Raw genomic sequence first — 21,302 nt, forward strand, 5'->3', positions numbered from 1 at the left:
ATTGGGTCTTCATAATGTGAAAACGATGATAGATATTAACTTCTTAAATGAGCAAGCTTGCCATTTTGTTTCAAGTCAAGTGATCATGACGTAATGGAATTTTCACTTGGACCCACTTAATTTTTTATACCAATAGCGCCGGGCTGAGTGGCTCAGACAGTTGAGGCGCTGGCCTTCTGACCCCAACTTGGCAGGTTCGATCCTGGCTCAGTCCGGTGGTATTTGAAGGTACTCAAATACGTCAGCCTCGTGTCAGTGGATTTACTTGCACGTTAATTCGTGCAGGACTAAATTCCAGCACTTTGGCGTCTCTGAAAACCATAAAAGTAGTTCGTGGGATGTAAAGCCAATAACATGATTATTATTATTATTATTATTATTATTATTATTATTATTATTATTATTATTATTATTATTATTATTACCAATAGTGACCTCTATTAGCATATAGTTTTGGACTTGAAATCGCTTCCTTAATTCATTGAATGTCAAGTGTAACCTAAGTCGCATTCTCAAAACTTTTCCATAGAGCCAAATGTGACCGGAATTGTGATGGTACCTTATTTGAAATACCTTCCTATTTCCTCAACATGTGGAACTCACTGGCTTATTTGCTTTGAGCAATCGATTCATGTCTCGTTCTTTGTAAATTTTTTCTTTCTTGTTTTGGGCCATTAGAGACCACGTAAAGTAACTATAAGGCATTTCTGGAAGCCTTTTTTTGCAGCCCAAAAACGTTGCATTCTTTCTCTGGCCGCCTGTCTTCTCTCCTCTGTCCAGCCGCTGTTCTGTTTTTGCTAATCGTGGAAGCCCTTAAAGTTGTTGATCACTGATCTGTATTTTGATTGGTTAGAGATGTCCTGATTCAGTCCCATGATCCTCTTCAGGTCCTTCCTTACTTCCTCGAACCATTTAGCTGAGACTTTTGGTCTGTTGTCCAACACATTAAACATCTGCTTCATTAGTTGGGTTGCATCCATCCTGAACAGATGTCCATAGAACTACAGTCGTCGTTTCCAATATATTGAAGGTATTCTATGTTTCAATGCACGGTTGACCTACAGTATTCAGCAATGGCTGCTTTCACTGTAAACAGTTTAACTGAATGTGATGGCTTACTGCCAGCCAATTTTCAGTGCTCCAGAAATAGATTTCTAAATTTCTTCATTCTGTGATAATACATCATGAGACAGTCATTCTGATAGACTATATTAAGTTAGGTTGCCTGGAGATCATTTTATCAATCTCTTTAGGACAGTGTACCACCCAAGACAGAAAATAATGCTTGTTGAAGAACTGTTGGCATAATACCATACCTAGTTTGTTTGCCTGGATTATATATTGTGAGTATTAAAGATATTTTGTAAATTTCATTAATTTAGAGGCTAGAAGCAGTGGAATTGTGGTAATGGAGAAAAAGGAATTGGTTAAGCCAGAGAGAAAAGAAAAGTAGATGAAGTACTGCGAGGAGTAGGAGAAAGAAGCAGCCTCAGTGAAATTGAGAGAAGGAAGATTAGGTTTATTCGTCAGCAACTCTCGCTGCAACATCTTTGAGGGAAAAGAGGAAGGGAACAACCAAGAGTGAGAGTTCATAACAACTTACTGTACAGGATGAATTGTAGATCTTACTCCAGACTGAAAATCATAGCACAGGACAGAAACCTAAATCAACGAGGCTTGACCTTTAAAATTTGATTGATCATTAATTTATTTCTATTAGTTGAGAGTTAATGCACAAGGAGAAATCGGCTGGCCTAGAGAGTTAAATAGTCATTTAAATACCTGGCAGTCAGTGTGTTAATATCCTCCTCATACCCAGAAATGTCCTCATTTTTTTTACTACATACCTGTACAATATCTGTTTTAGTCACATGCCCTATTACCACATGATTTCAAAATAACTCTTAGGTAATACTCACCATCACAATCACTTAGAACTGTCCCCTTGCATAAATTCATGAGACCATTGGACAGCATATCAGGTTGTTCACTGTAATTTTCTGCCTAGCGAGTTAGCTATGCATTACAGGTTGTTTTAACTATAAGGTTACATTTTGAAGGTGGTAGGTTCAAACCCCACAGATGGTTTTCCATAGTTTCACACTTTGACACCTATAACAGACAGAAGATGTATTATATGCCCCCTCACACAGGGGAGTAGTGTGAACTCTCAGAGAGGATTAGAGCAGCCTAACAGTCCAAAAGATGCTACATTTCCACCAGCAGAGTTTTACTTCTCCATGACAATTCAAGACTCTAGCTTCAGTCAGGAAATGGAAGGAACTACGGTGGATAGCCCTAAAGCCATACAGTTTGTTTCTCATTTTTATGGCCCATTTGTTTGATCCCATTAATTAAGCTCCAGGGGGGTTTTAATTAAGAAGAGGTGAAAATGGCATGTTAATTTTTATAAAACAATAAACGTTCCATTATGACAACAGCTATCTGTAGACATTAGTAGAGGCTGTTTTGAAAGATCACTATGCGTTAGCTTTCTGAGGATATCCATCAACTAAAGAGTCAGGAGGCAAGTCTAATTTATTTCTAATCAACCCTCATACTTGTAATATTGTTTACCATGCAGAAATAGACCTACGTACACCAATAAAGAAGAGAACTCAGCTGGGTAGAGTCTTGCCTGCATATAATTAAGAAGAAAAGTGATTCCTGTCCCCATGGTAATTCTCCCATTTTCCTGTACTATCTCCATAATTCTACAAACTAACAAAATCCCCGTACAGTTGAAGAAGTTCTAATTTGTTCATCACTTATTTATGTCCAAAGATGGGATTAAGATATGTTATATCATGTTTCAAACGTACGGATATTCATTACAATTACAAAGATATTAGTTGTAGAAACTTGATGATAAAATGTTTCTCGTTTTCCTTACAGTGTAATCTTGAAGTCTCTGCGCTTCTTTTCTCACACAATCAGAGATCACTTCACACAGCCATTTGAGCATCAGGCATGGAACAACTTCTTCCATTGTGCCATTACATTTTTAACTCAGCCAGCTCTACAGCTGGACAGCTTCTCCCAGAATAAGAGGTCGCGAATTGTGGCCCGATATAAGGACATGCGGCGGGAGACAGGCTTTGAAATACGCAGCATGTGGTTTAATTTAGGTGAGTGGTTCATTGTGTAAATGTTTTGCGCTTTACTCTACTTCCTAGTTTTAGAACATCTAGTCTTTTCAAATTTTGTTAGAAAGTTTTCTACCGGGCAAGTTGGCCGTGCGTGTAGAGGCGCGCGGCTGTGAGCTTGCATCCGGGAGATAGTAGGTTCGAATCCCACTATCGGCAGCCCTGAAAATGGTTTTCCGTGGTTTCCCATTTTCACACCAGGCAAATGCTGGGGCTGTACCTTAATTAAGGCCACGGCCGCTTCCTTCCAACTCCTAGGCCTTTCCTATCCCATCGTCGCCATAAGACCTATCTGTGTCGGTGCGACGTAAAGCCCCTAGCAAAAAAAAAAAAAAAAAAGAAAGTTTTCTGTGAAATCCTGTATGTATCACAAGGGGTATTACAATCATGTGCATTTTAAGCTTTGCATATACTTTCAGCTAATAACATGGAACCATGATAATTATTTCATTTACACTACCTGATCAAAAGTATCCAGTCATCCTTCTGTACACTTTTAAGTAGAGCCTGTATATCACTATGACTATGACTGCTGTTGCTGCTATGAAAGGCAGCTGAGGGCTTGATGTTGTTCAATGCTACGACATACCTGCATAATGGGTGTAGTATGGGAGCTTTGTGACTTCAAAAATAGAATGGCTATTGGTTACCACATCAGTAAGCAATCAGTCAGAGCGAGTGAGGACAATAAGGTTTTAGATATAGGCTGGCCAGCGCAGAGCACCAACCTCAATCCTGTCGAACACCTCTGGGATTAACTATGACTTTGTTTCACACCCAAGCAACCCACATCACTAACTATGCTAGCTACAGCACTGCAGGAAGAATGATCTGCCATTCCCCGGGGATGTTCTGACACCTAGTTGGCAGTGTCTTCTGCAGAGCTGGAATTATAACAAAAGCCAAGTGTGGACCTGGGTCCACCGTATGTTATTGTCCATTACTTGGTATCATTTTCAAGCTCCAGTTTCCCAAGTGTGGTATACAAGTGCTCACCATTTCCTCCTGTCTTCATACATCTTCTGTTCCAGGACACATTCCTATCTGAGATGTCTCTCCTCCACATATGATTTTACTGTCTCTATCCAGCATTTCCTTGGCCTTCCCCTGATTTTCTTTTCCTTGTTTTTCTTCATGGATGGTAGTGTCAAAGTATTTTTTGGCATGTCTTTCCCTGCTCATTCTCAAAATGTGCCCATATCACTGAAGTGTTCTTTATTACACTAGTAATAGGGACCTCGGTGCCAGCTACCTTCCTATTTACTTCATTCCTGATTTTTGTCCTTTCATCAAGACTCATTGAGGGACTATTCACAAATCTTTAGTCTTGATGCAGAAATGACTAGAAAAATAGGACATACATGGGAGGAGGAAAGAATCCCAATGGGTTAATATAAGTAATGGAAAGGAATACTTGTATTCATCTTTATCATGTGTCTCTGCCTTTTTCCTATGTTTACCCAACTCTCTTTTTATCACACATGAAAACTGGAGATCAGTCAAGATGGTCCCTCAGTGAGTGTTGAAGCCTGCTCTCTTGATGAGACTGGGAAGCAGAAATGAGCTCATTGGAGGCTGAAAAGAAATGGATGTAGAAGAACTGGAATGGATGAGGAGAAAAGCCCATCTATTTGAAGACATGAAAATTCCTTTTGTGTTTTCATGTTGGTCCTCATGTCCTCATATATTACTCAGTCTTTTCTCACTGATCTGTCACTGTATTTGTCCTATTGTGCACTCCCAAACTCCCTCACATGAAGCTGCAGCAGTAACAACAACAATGATGTTATATTAATACTTTAAATGTCTGTTGAGAAAGTTACACCTTATTCTTCGTACCATGTACATTCCTGTTAGACACTTTTGGGCTGTGCTGTTTTTGCTACTATTGCATAATACTTTCTGTGTAGGTCAGTACAAGATCCAGTTCGTGCCTGGCTTGGTTGGCCAGTTTCTCGAGATGACTCTCATACCAGAGACAGAATTACGGCGCGCAACTATCCCCATATTCTTCGATATGATGCAGTGTGAATTTTACTCTTCTCGACTGTCTGGAGAATCTTTTGGAGATACTAAGAGAGATTCTAGTCACATAAAGGCCAATTTTGCTGAGGTAAGGAAAGTAAAATTAGAAGTTGAATTTTCTTTCTTTTTTGTCTTTTATTCTGCATTTAGATGTAAAAATACTCTAAAAAGTTTATCTTTGTGAAATCAGATACTTCCCCTGCAGTAAGATCTTTTTTCCTGTGAGAAATTTATCCCCCAGTTCCTCTTCCAATATCATAGCAATGTCAAGAGAAGCATTTTCACAGCAGAAACTTCATTCAGTAATAAATATTAAATTTTACAGTTCTTGAGAAAGCATGGATGAACTGTATAGAAACCTCCATCATAATTTGGACTGGGCATGTTTGCCAAATGAGCAACACTGGGCTTCCTTGCTAATTTCTGTATATGGTGAAGTTTGTTTGGGCATAAGACCCTGTAATATCCAATTGAAGCATTATAAAGATCAGCTTAAATAAGCCATGACTGAGCGAGTTGGCTGTATGTTTAGGGACGCACAGCTGTGAGCTTGCATTCAGAAGATAGTGAGTTCAAACCCCATTGTCGGCAGCCCTGAAGATGGTTTTCTGTGGTTTCCCATTTTCACATCTGGCAAATGCTGGGACTGTACTTTAATTAAGGCCACAGACACTTGCTTCTCACTCTTAGTCCTTTCCTATTCCATTATCACCATAAGACCTATCTGTGTCAGTGCGACGTAAAGCTACTTGTTAAAACAATAATGATCATGAAGATCACAAATATCAACCCTCAAACCTGGGGCGTACTTACCGAGGATTGCTTGCTTTGAAGCTGAACTGCTTCTGTTGCTGTTGAACTGATTGAGGAAGAACATCATAGGTAAAAAGAGTCTAATCAACAGAAACACATACTTCGCATTTGCAGCCCGATCCTCTCTCATCCATCAAGTGCAATGTGTGTTGTTTCATGCTAGCATTGGCTTGTTCAGTTATCAGAAATACAAGCACAAAAAGCACTGAGTGCAGATGGACTGTAAGTAGGAGAAATTTTATACTAAAAAATGTGAAACTGCTGACAATGATCACAATAACACATTTATTCATTTCCCCTCCTCTGTCATCTTGGTAACCTGTCCTCCTCCATTCACGGCACGTGACTCCCCTACCAACATCTATTAATATGGACAGTTTCATCTATCGAGTTCATTCCTAACTTAGCATTGCTAGTGACCTCTTCCTATCATTTTCACCTCCTTCTAGTAGCATTCATTCTTGCTACTTAAATCTGTTACCTCTAGCATAAGAATAATATTATCTGTAGTCCATTAGCTTTCATTTCCGTATGACAATGCCAGTCTGAAAGTAAAAGTGACATAAGGATAAGTTTTGGACTGTATAATTATTTGCTTGACATTAATTCCTTCCTGAATGAGCTGTTCCTTATCTACATCAATTCTTATTTGGTGCCATTTTTGGTACACCTACTTTTTACGTATCCGAGCTATGCTGACTGCATCTTTCCGCCAAGATGTCTGCCCAAGATATTCCCTTGTTTTTTCTGCTACACCATCCCTATATTCTATCCGTTCTCCTTCAATATCTTAAATCTGAACTTTTGCTCTATCTTATGTACGTGCATATGTATATATGTCTAATTTCTTTTTCTTGAAACTTTCCACCATCACCATACTGTATTCTTGTCTCATGCGAAAGTTCTTTGTAATATCTAATATCATTATATATTTTATTTTATATTTTCAAAGGCAATTTGGTCAGACGTCTAGTTCTCTCAAAGAGATCTTTTTTTTAGTTTATGCTGGATTGAATGCTTTAGAAAAGAACCTGTCTCCATTGTTTATTTTTCTTTAAAGTCTATATGCTGTAATAAATTGAAATTGTTTTCCCTGTTTGCAGTTTGAGAATGAAATGATTGCAAAGTTGGATATCTTGGTAGAAGGAGGCCGAGGAGACGAGCACTACAAAGACCTGTTTTATGAGATTATGATAGCTCTGTGCGAGAACCATTCAACAATGCGGGAGCAGGTTAGTAGAATGTTTAATTCCAGAAAATATTTCTTTATTGTAACCATCTACTGAAATGTACCATACAGTTAAACTACTTCTAAATAGAGAAGTTATGGAAACCTTGAGAAAGGCGAATCATAAATGTAATGCGTGATCCAACAGGGTCCATACGCAAATAATTAATTAATTAATTAATATGTATTTACTCGCATAACACATAATTTCCCCATTCAAGAATTTTAGGACATATTTTCTGAATCATTCTTGAATTTTTCATGTGCCGCATAATTTCCAGTAGCATCTTTGGTAAGAAATTGGCTACCCCCTTATACCTAACCAGTAGCGGTAATTAGGGAGAGCCCCCACTTTGTGGAGAAAAATATACATTTTTATTCCAGTTTAGCCACTGACTTTTTTTTTAAGTTTTGAGAGACTGAAGAAGCTGATAGTTATTAAACATCGTCTGAAACTAGAAATGATTTTTTTAAACGCAATTTGTATATTCGCTGTCGTTTTTCAGCTAATTCCTTCCTTTAACCTTTAATTATTAAGAAAAATACTTAGTGGAAATACGCAGAATATGTCGTTCATTGCAGCTAACCGATTCATACCGCGCCGCAGTGTGTAGCATGTGCTGTGAGGAAGTGTAGCAGGGGTATATTTTTTGCCACAATCATGGACACTGAGGTATAATTCACCCTCTTGCTGCACACATTCGTCAATCTCACAGTCTCATTCAATAAATGGGCCTGTCAGTTGTGTATACTTGAGGGCTACTAAGGCTATCAGTGAAGCCTAAACCTCTATTGAGAATGATGGAAGTCTAAAGCACATTATAATGTAAGCATCTGACACATTGTTCCATTTACAAAACTTGAAAGCAGTGAGAAAAGACGTACATATTTCTGAGAGCAAAGCATCGAAGACTGATATTGCAGCCCAGACTCTCGTCCTTCTCCCTTCGACTCGCCCCACGCGGCTTGCTGCTGTATATCAAATAGGAGTGGGGACTGGGGGGGGATAGGTGTGCTAGGCTTCGGTCCGTCAGATCGCTAACTATCAACCATGTGTTACTCATCGTATATACTTCCTTACCTCATACTTCTGACTTAATTATATAGATAACGGAGTGCTGGTATTTCACTCCCATTTACTTCTACATCCTTGTAAGAAGACACTGCAGGGCTGGTATAGGAGCAATATGGTTTTCCTTTTATTGGTAGATCTGCTAAAATGAAATACAATCTTTCAGGTTTCGTGTTCTCTTTTGCTGGTTGGAACCAAACTCGTGATCATGGGTAGGACATCACCATTGATATCCCGAGGAAGCTAATTAGCCAGTGAAGAATGGGTATGACCTCTGTAAAATTCAACATTTTGAAATGAAATGAAATGGCGTATGGCTTTTAGTGCTGGGAGATCCCAGGACGGGTTCGGCTCGCCAGGTGCAGGTCGTTTGATTCAACATTTTTATTTAATAATAATAATGGTGCATGGCATCTGTATAGGCTTGGTCATGATCTAATGAGGATAAAATGAACGGCAAAGACATCGTAAACACCCAGTCCCCAAGCCAGAGGAATTAACAGTATGAGGGGGTTGATTCTGAAAATTGAACTGGGACCGTCGGACCAAAGACAAGCGTTCTATCCATTTAGCCACAAAGCCGGATACCTTTTGTTGTCTATACAATTTTGTGCAACCCCCCCCACTCACCCCCCACTTCTAACTCCCAGTTGCCACTACAGTATCCAAGCACCCATAAATACCTCTGCAATTAGAAATTCCAAGGCCATTAACCATCTCGTCCAATTACCTGCTACCCTCACCTGCCTCTGGGCGGGACCAGAGACAAGGAAACAAACAGCTGCATTCAGTCCCTTATAGCAGCAAGACTAATGAGTTGTAAAGTGACTTGCAAAATGGGACAAAAGAATAGTAGTTATATCGCACATTTTATACTTACAGTTGTTTATTTTGCAGAAAATAACAATCAAGTGCACGAAAAGAGAGTTTGGTGTAGAACCAAAATTAATTTGCTATTGGCGGGCTTAGGAAGAAGTGTTAAAGAAAGCTAAATCCACATGTCGATCATTTCATGACTAAGATTGCAGAAAATTTCCCAAAGTCGAGAAAGAAATGCTTGACTAGGTATGTAGTGGAACTGAGTAATGATGGCATTGCAGTATCATATGAAATGATGCAGATGAAAGCGAAGAATTTAGTGAAAAATCTGGTATTACAAGTGCGCAGTTTACAGCGAGTGTGGGATGGGCTGTTCTTTTTGTGCAGAGATATGGATGTTGTCTGCGAAGAAGAACCATGCTGGCTCAGCGTCTACCACATTATTACAGACAAAATAATCGAATTTCATAAGTTCATCATCAAACTTAGACAAGAAAATTATTTTAGTCTTTCTCAAATTGGAAACTCAGATCAAACACCCGTTTATTTTGATATGCCACCAAATACAACAATGCATACAAAGCATATTACTTTTAATTAATTAATGCAATAGGCGGAGAGAAATAACGGTGAACAGTCATAATGGCAGTTGTGGCAGACGGTAGAAAGCTACCACCCTTTTTAGTTTTCAAAAGAAGAAATCTGCTGAAGTGCAATCTTCCAGCTGGCATTGTTGTTCCGAGTCCAGGAACTAGGGTGGATGTCAGCTGATGTAATGAAAGATTGGCTGAAAGTTGTATGGGATTGATGCCCCTGAGCTTTACTTCATTTAAAAATCCATGCTTGTTCTGGACAGTTTTCATGGCCATTTAGTGGAGCCCGTTAAAAATGAGATGTCCTGTCTCAACACCGTTCTCATCATAATACCAGGCGGGCTAATATAATTATTACAGCCACTAGACATCTCATTGAATGCCTAAGCTGTTCAATGATCATCTCTGCCAGTTCCATGGGGGGGATGGCATCTGGTTCCTTTAAACTGACAAAAGAGGGGCAGCATTAAGAAACCCGACATTGAACAATTTTGCTCTTGAATTTTTCGAGCTTGGAATCTAATCACGGAAGACATGTTTGCTAAGAGCTTCAAGAAAACTGGGATGTCTGACGCGATGGATGGCTTGTAAAATGACATCACATGGGACGATGCAGTGGATACGAACAACTCCGTTGATGAAGTCTTTGTCTAACGAAGAAAGCTGTGGAGACCAAAGGCCAAATACATTGATTTTATTTACGCACTTTCTGTGCCTGATATTTATTATGCAATGATTTTGTTGCTAGGGTTGACCCCAAGATAAAGTTCACCTGTATTGCCACTACTTTTGAACTTGAACATGGCACATTGTTTAAAGAAAAGTCCCACAACTATTCAAATTTTGTGTTATTTTTGTTATTTGCTAATTTGATAAATGAAGATTTTGAAGTTGTATATCTCAATCTTACGTCCAGTTTATTTTCTTGTAATCATTGCATAATATCCACGTAGAGTAAAACCTCATTAATTCAAAGTCGTTGGGATGCAAAAATCGGACTTCAAATTATGTGATTTTGAATTAACCGTCAATTCGTAATTCACAAAATATTCTAAGACCCGTTACTGCATGAAATTAACCTTAATTCACAGTATAAAACTTTCAAATGCCATGGAAAAAAAACTATTTCCAAAATTTATCCAACAATGCGCATTTACAGTATTCAAATAATGCACTTAGATAATTCACTGGCAAACATGACCTCACACATGAAATTTAAAAAAAAAAAAAACATTATTCAAAGACGAGGGGAAATCTATACTGGATCCCCTGAGCAAGGCTTTATTCATTGGATTACTGTACCGTATGCATTTTAGATGCCTTCTACTTGCACGGGAAGTACCCAATGCCCTTAAAACATTGTGGCTTATCGAACTTTCCTATGACGAGGGAAAAAAGTCTCTCGCTTCCGTCTGCATTACAACACAGTACGATTTCCCGCCATGGCACTTCTCTCGTAATTCAGAAATGCCAATCCTTGACTCATCACAAAGTATTCTAAGACCCATTAATGCATGCAATCATTTTGATTCTCAGATTAAACCTTTCAAATGCCATGGAAAACACTATTTCCGAAATGTATCCAATGAGGTGCATTTACATTATTTAAATAATACACTTGGAAAAAACGCTGGCAAACATAACCTCACGCAACGAAAGAAAAAGAACTCGATTCAAAGACGAGGACAAATTATACTGACTCCCCTGTGCAAATGCTTTATCTATTGGATTTATGTACTGTTTGTACGGAAAGTGCCTGATAGCCTTAAAACATCGTGTCTTATCGAACTTTCCTATGATGAGGGAAGGAAGTCTCTCGTTTCCCTGTGCATTGTAACACTGGCACTTCTCTCCTTTAAAACCATAAGTCCATTTGGGCTCGGCATTTAAAAGAAAAACGCAGTTTCTTCGGCATTGACAGTATTGTTCGTTGCATATGAATTGATTATACGAGCCATGCTTCTTCACTAACTGTCGGCATCGCCAGTGTTCGCAGATTCTGCTTCTCTGCACACTGCCTGCTATGTGATATTGTGGTGTTCTTTAAAACGCTGAATACAGAATTACGATTTCACTCAAACTTAGCACATATGAAGCACGCTGTAGACACACGGAAGTAAGTGAAGGTGCGGAAAGCTATCCCTGAATGTTCCAGAAGACACGTTCTTTCATGATGCAGAGAAATTTGGAATTTAAATTACTCTGTAAAAGACTATTTTATTTCAATGTAAAGGCAGTTTTGAATTAAAGGTCTGAATTTCGATAATGGGACCGACAGTCGAATTACTAATTATCCGTATTTCGAATTAAACAATTTAAATAACGTGCAAAACCATACCTTACATTTCCAGGAACAAGAACTTATTCGAATTAGGCGAGATTTTGAATAAACCGATTTCGAATTATCGAGGTTCTACTGAACCCCCCACCCCCACCCCTCACCCCCCTTTAGTTTTGCCCACTGAATTTTGGAGGGGGGAGGGGAAATTATGAAAGTAAATAAATTAAAATGTGACATAATCCATCATATTACAGTATTTTCAAGTTTGATTGAAATTGAACTGACCCTTTTTGTGTCAGCTTGATTGGATAACGAGTAACAAGACTGCTCGGCTCTGCAAGCTATGCATAGTGTTGGTGTATACATGCATTGCTAGCTTGTCAGTAGTTACCAAGTGAGAGATGTGCACTTATTCTATAACATGTACCAGTCTCTTTGCTAATTATTGCCAGTGACAGTTGGTAATACTACAGAGCTTAATACTCTATTTACTCACATAATTTTTCTGCTTTTTATGTTCTTAATAATTTTTAACCTCAAAAAAAGGTGGGAGGGAAAATTATCCATATATAATTTTGAATGTAAAACATTCTCGTGGAATTCTTTTCCGGTATGGTTCTTCGGCAATCCCTGGAATACAGAGGCTCTCCTCTTGTTCCTTGTTCTTCTTCACGAATCTACATGGCCACTTCTCTGCTTGCTTTAAATTGTGAGATTCCTATATTGCTTTTCTCTGAATCTCCAGCACCTTCAACTGTAGTATTTTCTATGAAACTGAATAGATGTCTTTTCTTAACCCATTTACATATTTTAACAGTTCTTTTTTTGATTTCTGCATACTGGCCTGATTTTGGTCCCCAAAATGATAGATTCTCTTCTTGACACACTACTACTGTCCTCCTTATTTATACCAGTAGCATACATGTGTTGGCACTACACAAATCTCACGTACTGCAGCATGATTGTTGTTATTTTTTTTCTAATGTGACCGCTGTTAATTTCAACTGTGCTTTGTAACTCCTGTTTTCCTTACTTGTCACTAACTAGTATTCACTTATGTATGTAAAAAGAATTAGTACAGTGACCGGTAGACATTATAGACCAAGTGCATACCTCCCACTTTGTTATAACTAGCATACTAGCAGTGCATGCGTAGACCAACATTATGCATAGCTTGCTGAGCTGAGTGCTCTCATTAGAGCAAGTGTTTCCACTTGTGCTTGACAGTCACCGCATACAAACTGATAACTGGCCATTGAAACAGTTGGATTATGGTTAGACAGTCATTGTTAAATGTAACAAATCTCTTTTCTGGAAGTAAATGTTATGTTTTATTTTGTTCACCCCAGCTAAACTGTATGGGAATCAACTCAGTTATCTATGAATTAAATGATGCAGGTTTTGGAATACGCCAGCTACACAATCTATTTTTAATGTAGTTGCCTTTCTTGTGGAGCCTCAGTGTAGACCATCGTGTATTTTAGAAGAAATAAAGTGATTTGAAATGTCATGACACCGAGCGAGTTGGTCGTGTGGTTAGGGGCATGCATCTGTGAGCTTGCATTTCAGAGATAGTGGGTTTGAACCCTACTGTCAGCAGCCCTGAAGATGGTTTTCCATACTTTCCCATTTTCACACCAGGAAAATGCTGGGGATGTCGTGATGGAATTAAATATAACATCAAAAGTATGTGATTCTGTGTGGTGGTGTGATTATTAGTTGTGAAAATGGGAAACCACGGAAAACCATTTTCAGGGCTGCCGATAGTGGGATTCGAACCTACTATCTCCCGGATGCAAGCTCACAGCCGCGCGCCTCTACGCGCACGGCCAACTCGCCCGGTATCAAAGATTTGGCGATCGAACAGTCACTCGAACACCACATTACTTAACGTGAGTGTAACCACTGAAAGTTGGTTCCTTTATGTGAAGATTATGGGCCAGATCCATTCGTCTGCACTGTGCCCTTGAGGAGGGCTTTGTATTTCAATACAGTAGAAGTCTGATATAGCGAGTACGGCATATAACGAGAACCTTGTTATACCGACAGTGTTGTGCTGTTCCTTCAAAATTCCTATATTAAACTGTGTTTCATCCTTCGGTTACAGTGATGCATCCGTTATTACGAGCTAATAAGCCTGCGCGATTTTTACCGTTACCGATATTTGTGCACCCCAGCGATTATCTTGCATTTGATTATCTTCGGTATAATTTCTTCGCTGTGTCCACTAACGAGTTCTTTCGTTGACATACGAAGGCGATGTCGGATCTGTTAGTAATAATAATAATAATCGTATGGCCTCAGCTACCGTGTGCAGACATTTCAAGTTGACACCATCTGGCTGTCTGCTCGTCAATTTCGACGTTCCGTTGTACTCTAGGCCCACTAGATGGCAGACCGAGTAAACCAAAACTCTCTTGGGCGTCTATGGCTGAGATTTGATTAATTTTGTCGGGTAAACACCAAATGTGTCACCAGAGATCTTTTACATGCCGACATCATACGACATGGAGTGTCGAATGGACTTTTCTTCGCCCTTCAAAAATCCGACTACCTGTGCTTGGGATCCGGAGGCCGACACTCTACCACTGATCCACAGAGGCAGCTATCTATTAGTAATACCCTTTGACTACTGTTCTGTAAAGAAAATTTGAAATGAAAGAGAACATATTTTCATAATAAATGCGTAAATAATGTGTCCGATAAAATTTCTTAACTTTTTAAAAATAAAGGCTGACTAAACGATCGTTTAATTTTAATGCTAAATACTGCAATTAAGTGAAAATGGGATACACCTCGAGATATGGCATATTGCATAATTAGTTTACATTTTCTCGCATCTGGTTAAATTACGGAGAGGTTATTATAATTTAAATTTATAGCGAGAAGGTTATCATTTCTCTACTGACGCTTGAAGTATGTTTTCATCATATGTATAGTACAGTTAAGTTAGGATAGGTGACGCAGTTTGAATAAGGAAACTGAAACGTTCGCCACAAAATGTGATTTATCATCTTTGGTACCGGTACGGTATAGTTTTCTCGCTATGTGCATTTGAGAGCTCTCTCGTCGACTGTTGGAGTCGATTAGTAATATCCAGCGACTGCTGTTCTCTAAAGAAAATCCTAAATGAAAGAAGATAACAAGTTTTCGTAATAAATGCGTAAATAACATGGCCGATAGCAGTTGTTAACTAATTAAAAATAATGGGTGAAGTTATATACCTTGTTAATGTTATATACCTACCAGAATTAGGTAAGAATGTCATACACCTCAAGATATGGCAGAGTACATCACTGATTTCAGAGGATAGTTCATATTTTCTCGCGTCTAGTTAAATTTCGGAAAGGCTATTCACATGTAAATTTTTAGCGTAGGTAACTCATTTCTCTACATGCGTTTCAAATGTTTTCACGACACATATACGGTTAGGTTAGGTGACGCTATTTGAAAAAGAAAACTCTGGAGTGAAACCGTATTTCTCCGAACCCAAGACATTTTTTCCTCAGAATCTCATGCGAAAAATCGAGTCATCTTGCATTCGCGGCGTAACAGTAAAGAATACCACTGGCAACTCTCACGCTAACCACACTCCTTTTCACCCCCGCACGCGCACGCACACAAAATTCGTTTGACAATAAATGACCGCCTCTTTATTATACTGTCCCCGACGAGTCAGTCAGCGAACACGAGACACCCCAGGGGTGCTCAGTTCGATGGCTGTAGGCTTATAAAAATAAATGAATGTGGCAGGATTAACATAGGGTTCGAAAAATAAGCATGTTCAAAATGTAGAACAAATATGACACTTTTATTGAATAAAATGAGATATTAGCCATCCTGCAGTCTGTGATAATGGACATGATCACTACTTTACGTAATTTACTGTGGCTCTTTTGTAACAAAATCAAATGCAAACAAATGGGATGGTATTACATAAAATCAGCTTCATGGTCCGTATCGCACTTCAATAGATTCACAATTAAGTATTTAATTTATTTTCCACCTAGTCGATACAATGATTGCTTAAGGCAATTTTTAATGGTCAAAAGTGGTACATGTTTCGTATATTATCAACATCTTCAGCCACATAACACTGTTTAGATGAAAAATATATAAAATTTCATCTAAACAGTGTTATGTGGCTGAAGATGTTGATAATATACGAAACATGTACCACTTTTGACCATTAAAAATTGCCTTAAGCAATCATTGTATCGACTAGGTGGAAAATAAATTAAATACTTAATTGTGAAATGGGATGGTACACGTAAGTTGTTTTCCCTACCATTCTAACAGAGTATTTTACATTAGTGTATTCTTCTCTTCGATTTAATATTATTAAATTAGTAATATAAAGTCGAATTGAAATTTGTTATTTAAAAAAAATGAGGTCTTGACCAAACATTCCTCGAACAATCTGGAAAAATGTATTAATTTTAATAACGTGTATAAAAGAAATATCCAAGATTCATTAGTTTTACTTTTATGGCATTATAAGATTGAAATTCGTTTTATCAAAATTTTGGTTAACATAAAAAAAAAATATGAAAAGTTGAATTTGCCTTTATTTTTCTAAGTTAATCCGAGACGTCGGATATATCTGTTCATGTCGTCTCACATCTCTTTTCATGAGAAGTAATACAGAACTTATGACGATTTGGTTATTAACTGAACAAAATAACACGCCTTAGAAGCTTGCGAAAATTAATAAATGGAGAAATATCATCAGTGTGGAAATCCCATCCACAATCCATCAATACTGTCAAAGTGTCACACATCAGCACATCAAAACACATAGAAAATAATTATCTTACAACTAGAAAATCACTACATCTACTACTAACTACTGAAATTATCAAGAAGAAAATATATACAATATTTACACATCGTTGAGTGTCGATCAATCTTATCACTCTCCTGTTAACACATTCCAATATGTTCCACATGAGTGCGTAATACTACTTTGAAGAATGAGCATGCCTGGTTACGAACCGAATATTATTAAAATATTTAATTGAAGATCTGTTCTCCAGACCTAAGGTCTTCATGAACATCAACCCATACCTTAATTCGAAATTATTACATTTCCTAAACACGATTGGAATATTATCACAAATTTCGGAGTACATCGAGTAACGTGGACTTTAGTTTTATCATCTGAAGACACTATCATCTCAACTACACTGCATAACGTCTCGAAGATTCCATATTTTCATTACAGCCTGATCAGCCTCAGGCACAACAGTATTACAACATTAATGTGTGAAAAACTCAGTTTCACGAAGATTCATATCATACGCAACTATTCCACCTAATTTACACGTACAGTGCATCACAATGACGACTCTAACTTGTCGTATCCCAATATCACACATGTGTAGTCGCGAAACATAAGGACCCATCATCGTCCTAAAAATACGTAATATTCTCCTTAAATGCGTCTTGATGATTAACTGATCCAATGAATTATCACATGCTACAATGCACGTACTCTAATTAAATTCATACATGTAATTCAGAATTAATATCCCGATGACAAGTTATCTCAAATGTGAGGTACAAGTAGAAGTCCTATTTCCATGAAAATGTCAAAAATATTATCAAAATATTATCTTATCGAATTCGCCAGACATAGATTAGCTCACATTCGTAACGAAATTCACACCATAAGCAAGGATGGTTTCGATAACACATGGATAACTCTATCAGAACCCTCGCTGTCAAACTCATTGCCACGTGGTCATTAATCAGCCATGTGTGCTAATTTTACAACATATCCCATCGGAAGAGACAACCAGAAAAATTTCTAGAAAATAAATTACTAGATAATGAAGGACAAATCTAAGAAGAAAGAAAGAATAGAATAAAGCTGCATAGAACAGATATAAATAAGACGTAATCGACTTAACTTAGGAGATGTCTTCACATCAGGAAGTCTGGATCCTCAATCTGCCATTCTAGGGTGAAAGACTCTGCATCCCACCGCCGCTGACGGTGGTCGATGGTTTAAAACTTCATGGTGACACACTTGTAGTCCATAGCACGAAATTCCATCTTTTCCTGGAGATGATTACGTAGAGGTCCTCCTTCACGTTCACTCGTGAAATTGCTGAAACTTACACAAAGCGTGTTACAGTAAATTCTAAACACACACGTAATTGTATGTTGGAAATAACACGTACATTAGGAATTAATATCTGCACATTCGACGTCTGATCACAGCACTATTCCAAGTCGTAGGTTAACATAATCATAGGAAGTGTAGAGCACAGGAACGAAGCCACTATCCCTGATGATAGTATTCCAAGGTGTTCTGCATTGAAAATCCGCTGGCAAGATCTCCGAAGTAACTGATGATAATAGTCCAGGAACAGGTCAGCCTGTGTGTGTGTGTGTGTGTGTGTGTGTGTGTGTGTGTGTGTGTGTGTGTGTGTGTGTGTGTGTGTGTGTGTGTGTGTATGTACTCGTATGACTTGACTTAAATATCGTGTCCGGCGCTCATGAACGGAAGTGACGTCAACTTAAGTACTGAATTCTTCTGCGGTATGATTATATCATTTTTATCATCATTTTAGCCAAATGTCGTGAAAATAAATTCAAAAATTTTAGTTTTTAATTTATATAATCTATACGTGCAATTACTAATCCAGTTTATTATAATATGATCCATGAGCATTCCATAGTTATACATGTTATGCCACCAAGATATTATAAATATTTCATTCATTTTGTTCCATGTAATTACAGGTGACACGCGCTAGTTGCTTTTTATCTCTCGTCCACCTTTATTTTTATTTTTTTCATCGGCCGTACTGTCACCCTCTTCACGTCAGAAACCAGTTCTCTGTCACCGAGTCAAGGCCGCACGCGCTCCCTCGCCAACAAGTGAACTCGGGCCGCACACCAACACATACACAGTCAGCTGTGACCTACTTACGGTCACAATACATCGCTAGCCGTGACAACCGGTTGTTCAGTGCCTGTGTGTAACATGACTGGATCTCAGTAAATAGTGAAGATAGAATGACATTCTGTTAGCCTCTACAAAAAAACGTTTCTCAAATCTGCAGAATGGCATCAAAACATGCAAGCCTTCGAATCCTTAGAAAGGCCATGGCTACTCAGTGGCAGAGTTACGTATAACGCGTCTGCTGTACCTGACTCTCAGTAAAATTAAGTGATGGATAGTCGTAAAGATACGTGGAACAGGTATTGCCGGGATATTTTCAACGGGTTCTCGTCGCTATTATGATGCCAATTTTAAGTTAAGGGTTATTAAACACTCGGAAATGTAGAATAATTGTGCAGCCGCAAAAAAATATGGTATAGGCCTAACTATTTGGCGTCGGCGTGAAGACAAAGATAGCTAAAGAAATGTGTAGCCTACTGTGCAAAAAATGCATTCAGTGGTCCGCAACAAGGACGCTTTAAAGAAGTCGAAGATGGAATTGTAAGATATGTGCATGAAAAATGCAAGGGCGGAAGGGGCATACAGTGGCGCAATAAACTCGTTCGTTGACCTTCAATGTCCACCGCCTTACTTCTAACATCTCATAAGTCCAGATTTTCACAAAAGTAAGGTTGTGTGTTATGGCTCTGTGCTTCCAGATAATTAAACCCCTTAATCTAGCGCTTATTTTCACAAAAGTAAGGTTGTGTGTTATGGCTCTGTGCTTCCAGATAATTAAACCCCTTAATCTAGCGCTTACAGATTGCTAAAAAATACAAGAAGAATGACTCATAGGCTAGGTTTGGGACCAGATAGCTGGATATTCTTACCTAGGAACTTGTAAGTCCAAGGAGAGGAAATAAATATTCTGAGATTTTCCGATGATATTGTTGTTTTATCTGAGTCTGCAGATGACCTTGACAAATTACTTAATTGTATGGACACAGTCTTCGAGAAGAAGTACAAGAGTCTGTGTTGAGTAGGCATTGTTGAACTTTGTTTGTTTTATTTTTTTCAAACCTACTAAAATACTGTTTATTTCTAAGAAATAAACTGCTGAATCTGATTCAACAATAGAACATTGCAATTATTCAGAAATACCTTATGACAGGTCACACACTGATGGAGTGTGATTTCATACATTCTGTAGAACAACAATCGTATATAGAGAGGCAGAGGGACCAGCAGAGTATACCGCAGTATTCAGAACAGCAAGACTGCATTCTAAACCATATAATGTGACGTAAATATATCACCCATTCATTTTTTAAGGATTATTGTGCACTCCTATTGCTTCTCTTTGACCAGGTGTAAAGGTAAGAGACCAATGAGTGAACAGTATAGAATGTATTATGTACAAACCAAAGGAAACTGTTCAAGTCAGAACTGAATTTTCAGGGTAGTTGTTTAATCTGTTATGTGTTTTTCAATAAAGTGCTGCATCTATGTAACTCTTAAAAACTGATTAATCATGAGATGTCCTTTCCAGGAGAATGGAAAGGATTAAGAGTAACAAATACAAAGAATATGCTCAGTTGTCCAAATGAAGAGAAGAAAGCTCTATAAAGTGCTGCTCTGAAAATAAAAAACAAATATTAGAATCTTTGGCACTTGAAGACAGTAATTCCGTAGGATTAACATTCCTTTTATGACAACTTGGCAAGTGTAAAGACACGTTCTTTGTGGTATGTTCTTCAATAATAACAGCATTCCAGGTTGCCTCATTTTCTAATTTCCAAGCAGACTCATAAGAAATATGTGTAAATAAACTGGCAAGGATTGCTACAGGAAACCTTATAAGTCAAAAATTATTATTATACAAGTTTATGGCTAACAAAATCAGTAATTTTGAAAATACATCCTCATACAATGTATGAAGAACATTGTTAAGGAAAAGTATGATGCAGGTAAAAATGTTTTTATGCTCTCTTCAAACATTTGGTGAAAAATGTTTTGAAGTAAGGTGACATATGTGAATTGGATAGATGCAGTGTAAAACTATACGCTCCATAGCTATGATCACTATATCAACATTCATGTATAAGTTCACTCTAGCTTGCTTTTCAAAATGTGATTTAAATTAATGTCTCTGTTCTACTTGTTATATTCCAGGGTGTGAAGTTTGTAAAGACAGTGACTCGACTGATGGAGCGATTGTTAGAGTATCGCTCAATCATAACTGATGAGAATAAGGAGAACAGAATGAGCTGCACTGTTAATCTCTTGGTGAGTCTGCCCTGTTCTTTTTATTTATTTGTAAATATCATGGAGTTTTGGGCAAAATGTGTAATTTGAACATAGCCTGCCGAACTTGTCATATAACCTACTTCCATTTTGATGAAACCAGTTTCTGTTCATTTTTTCAGAACTTCC

The 21,302-nt window shown here is 38.0% G+C and overlaps 1 protein-coding gene across 1 annotated transcript in view; it reads left to right on the forward strand.

The window, feature by feature from the left end:
- Positions 1–21,302, forward strand: part of mbc (myoblast city) — a 413,292-nt gene that overhangs the window by 231,162 nt on the left and 160,828 nt on the right. The window contains exons 20-23 of the mRNA XM_068228569.1: positions 2,896–3,128; positions 5,057–5,259; positions 7,088–7,216; positions 21,042–21,155. Of these exons, the coding sequence (XP_068084670.1) occupies positions 2,896–3,128; positions 5,057–5,259; positions 7,088–7,216; positions 21,042–21,155 (679 nt within the window). The remainder of the gene's footprint in view (positions 1–2,895; positions 3,129–5,056; positions 5,260–7,087; positions 7,217–21,041; positions 21,156–21,302) is intronic.

Source organism: Anabrus simplex, chromosome 7, assembly GCF_040414725.1.
Source record: "Anabrus simplex isolate iqAnaSimp1 chromosome 7, ASM4041472v1, whole genome shotgun sequence".
NCBI classification, from domain to species: Eukaryota; Metazoa; Arthropoda; class Insecta; order Orthoptera; family Tettigoniidae; genus Anabrus; species Anabrus simplex.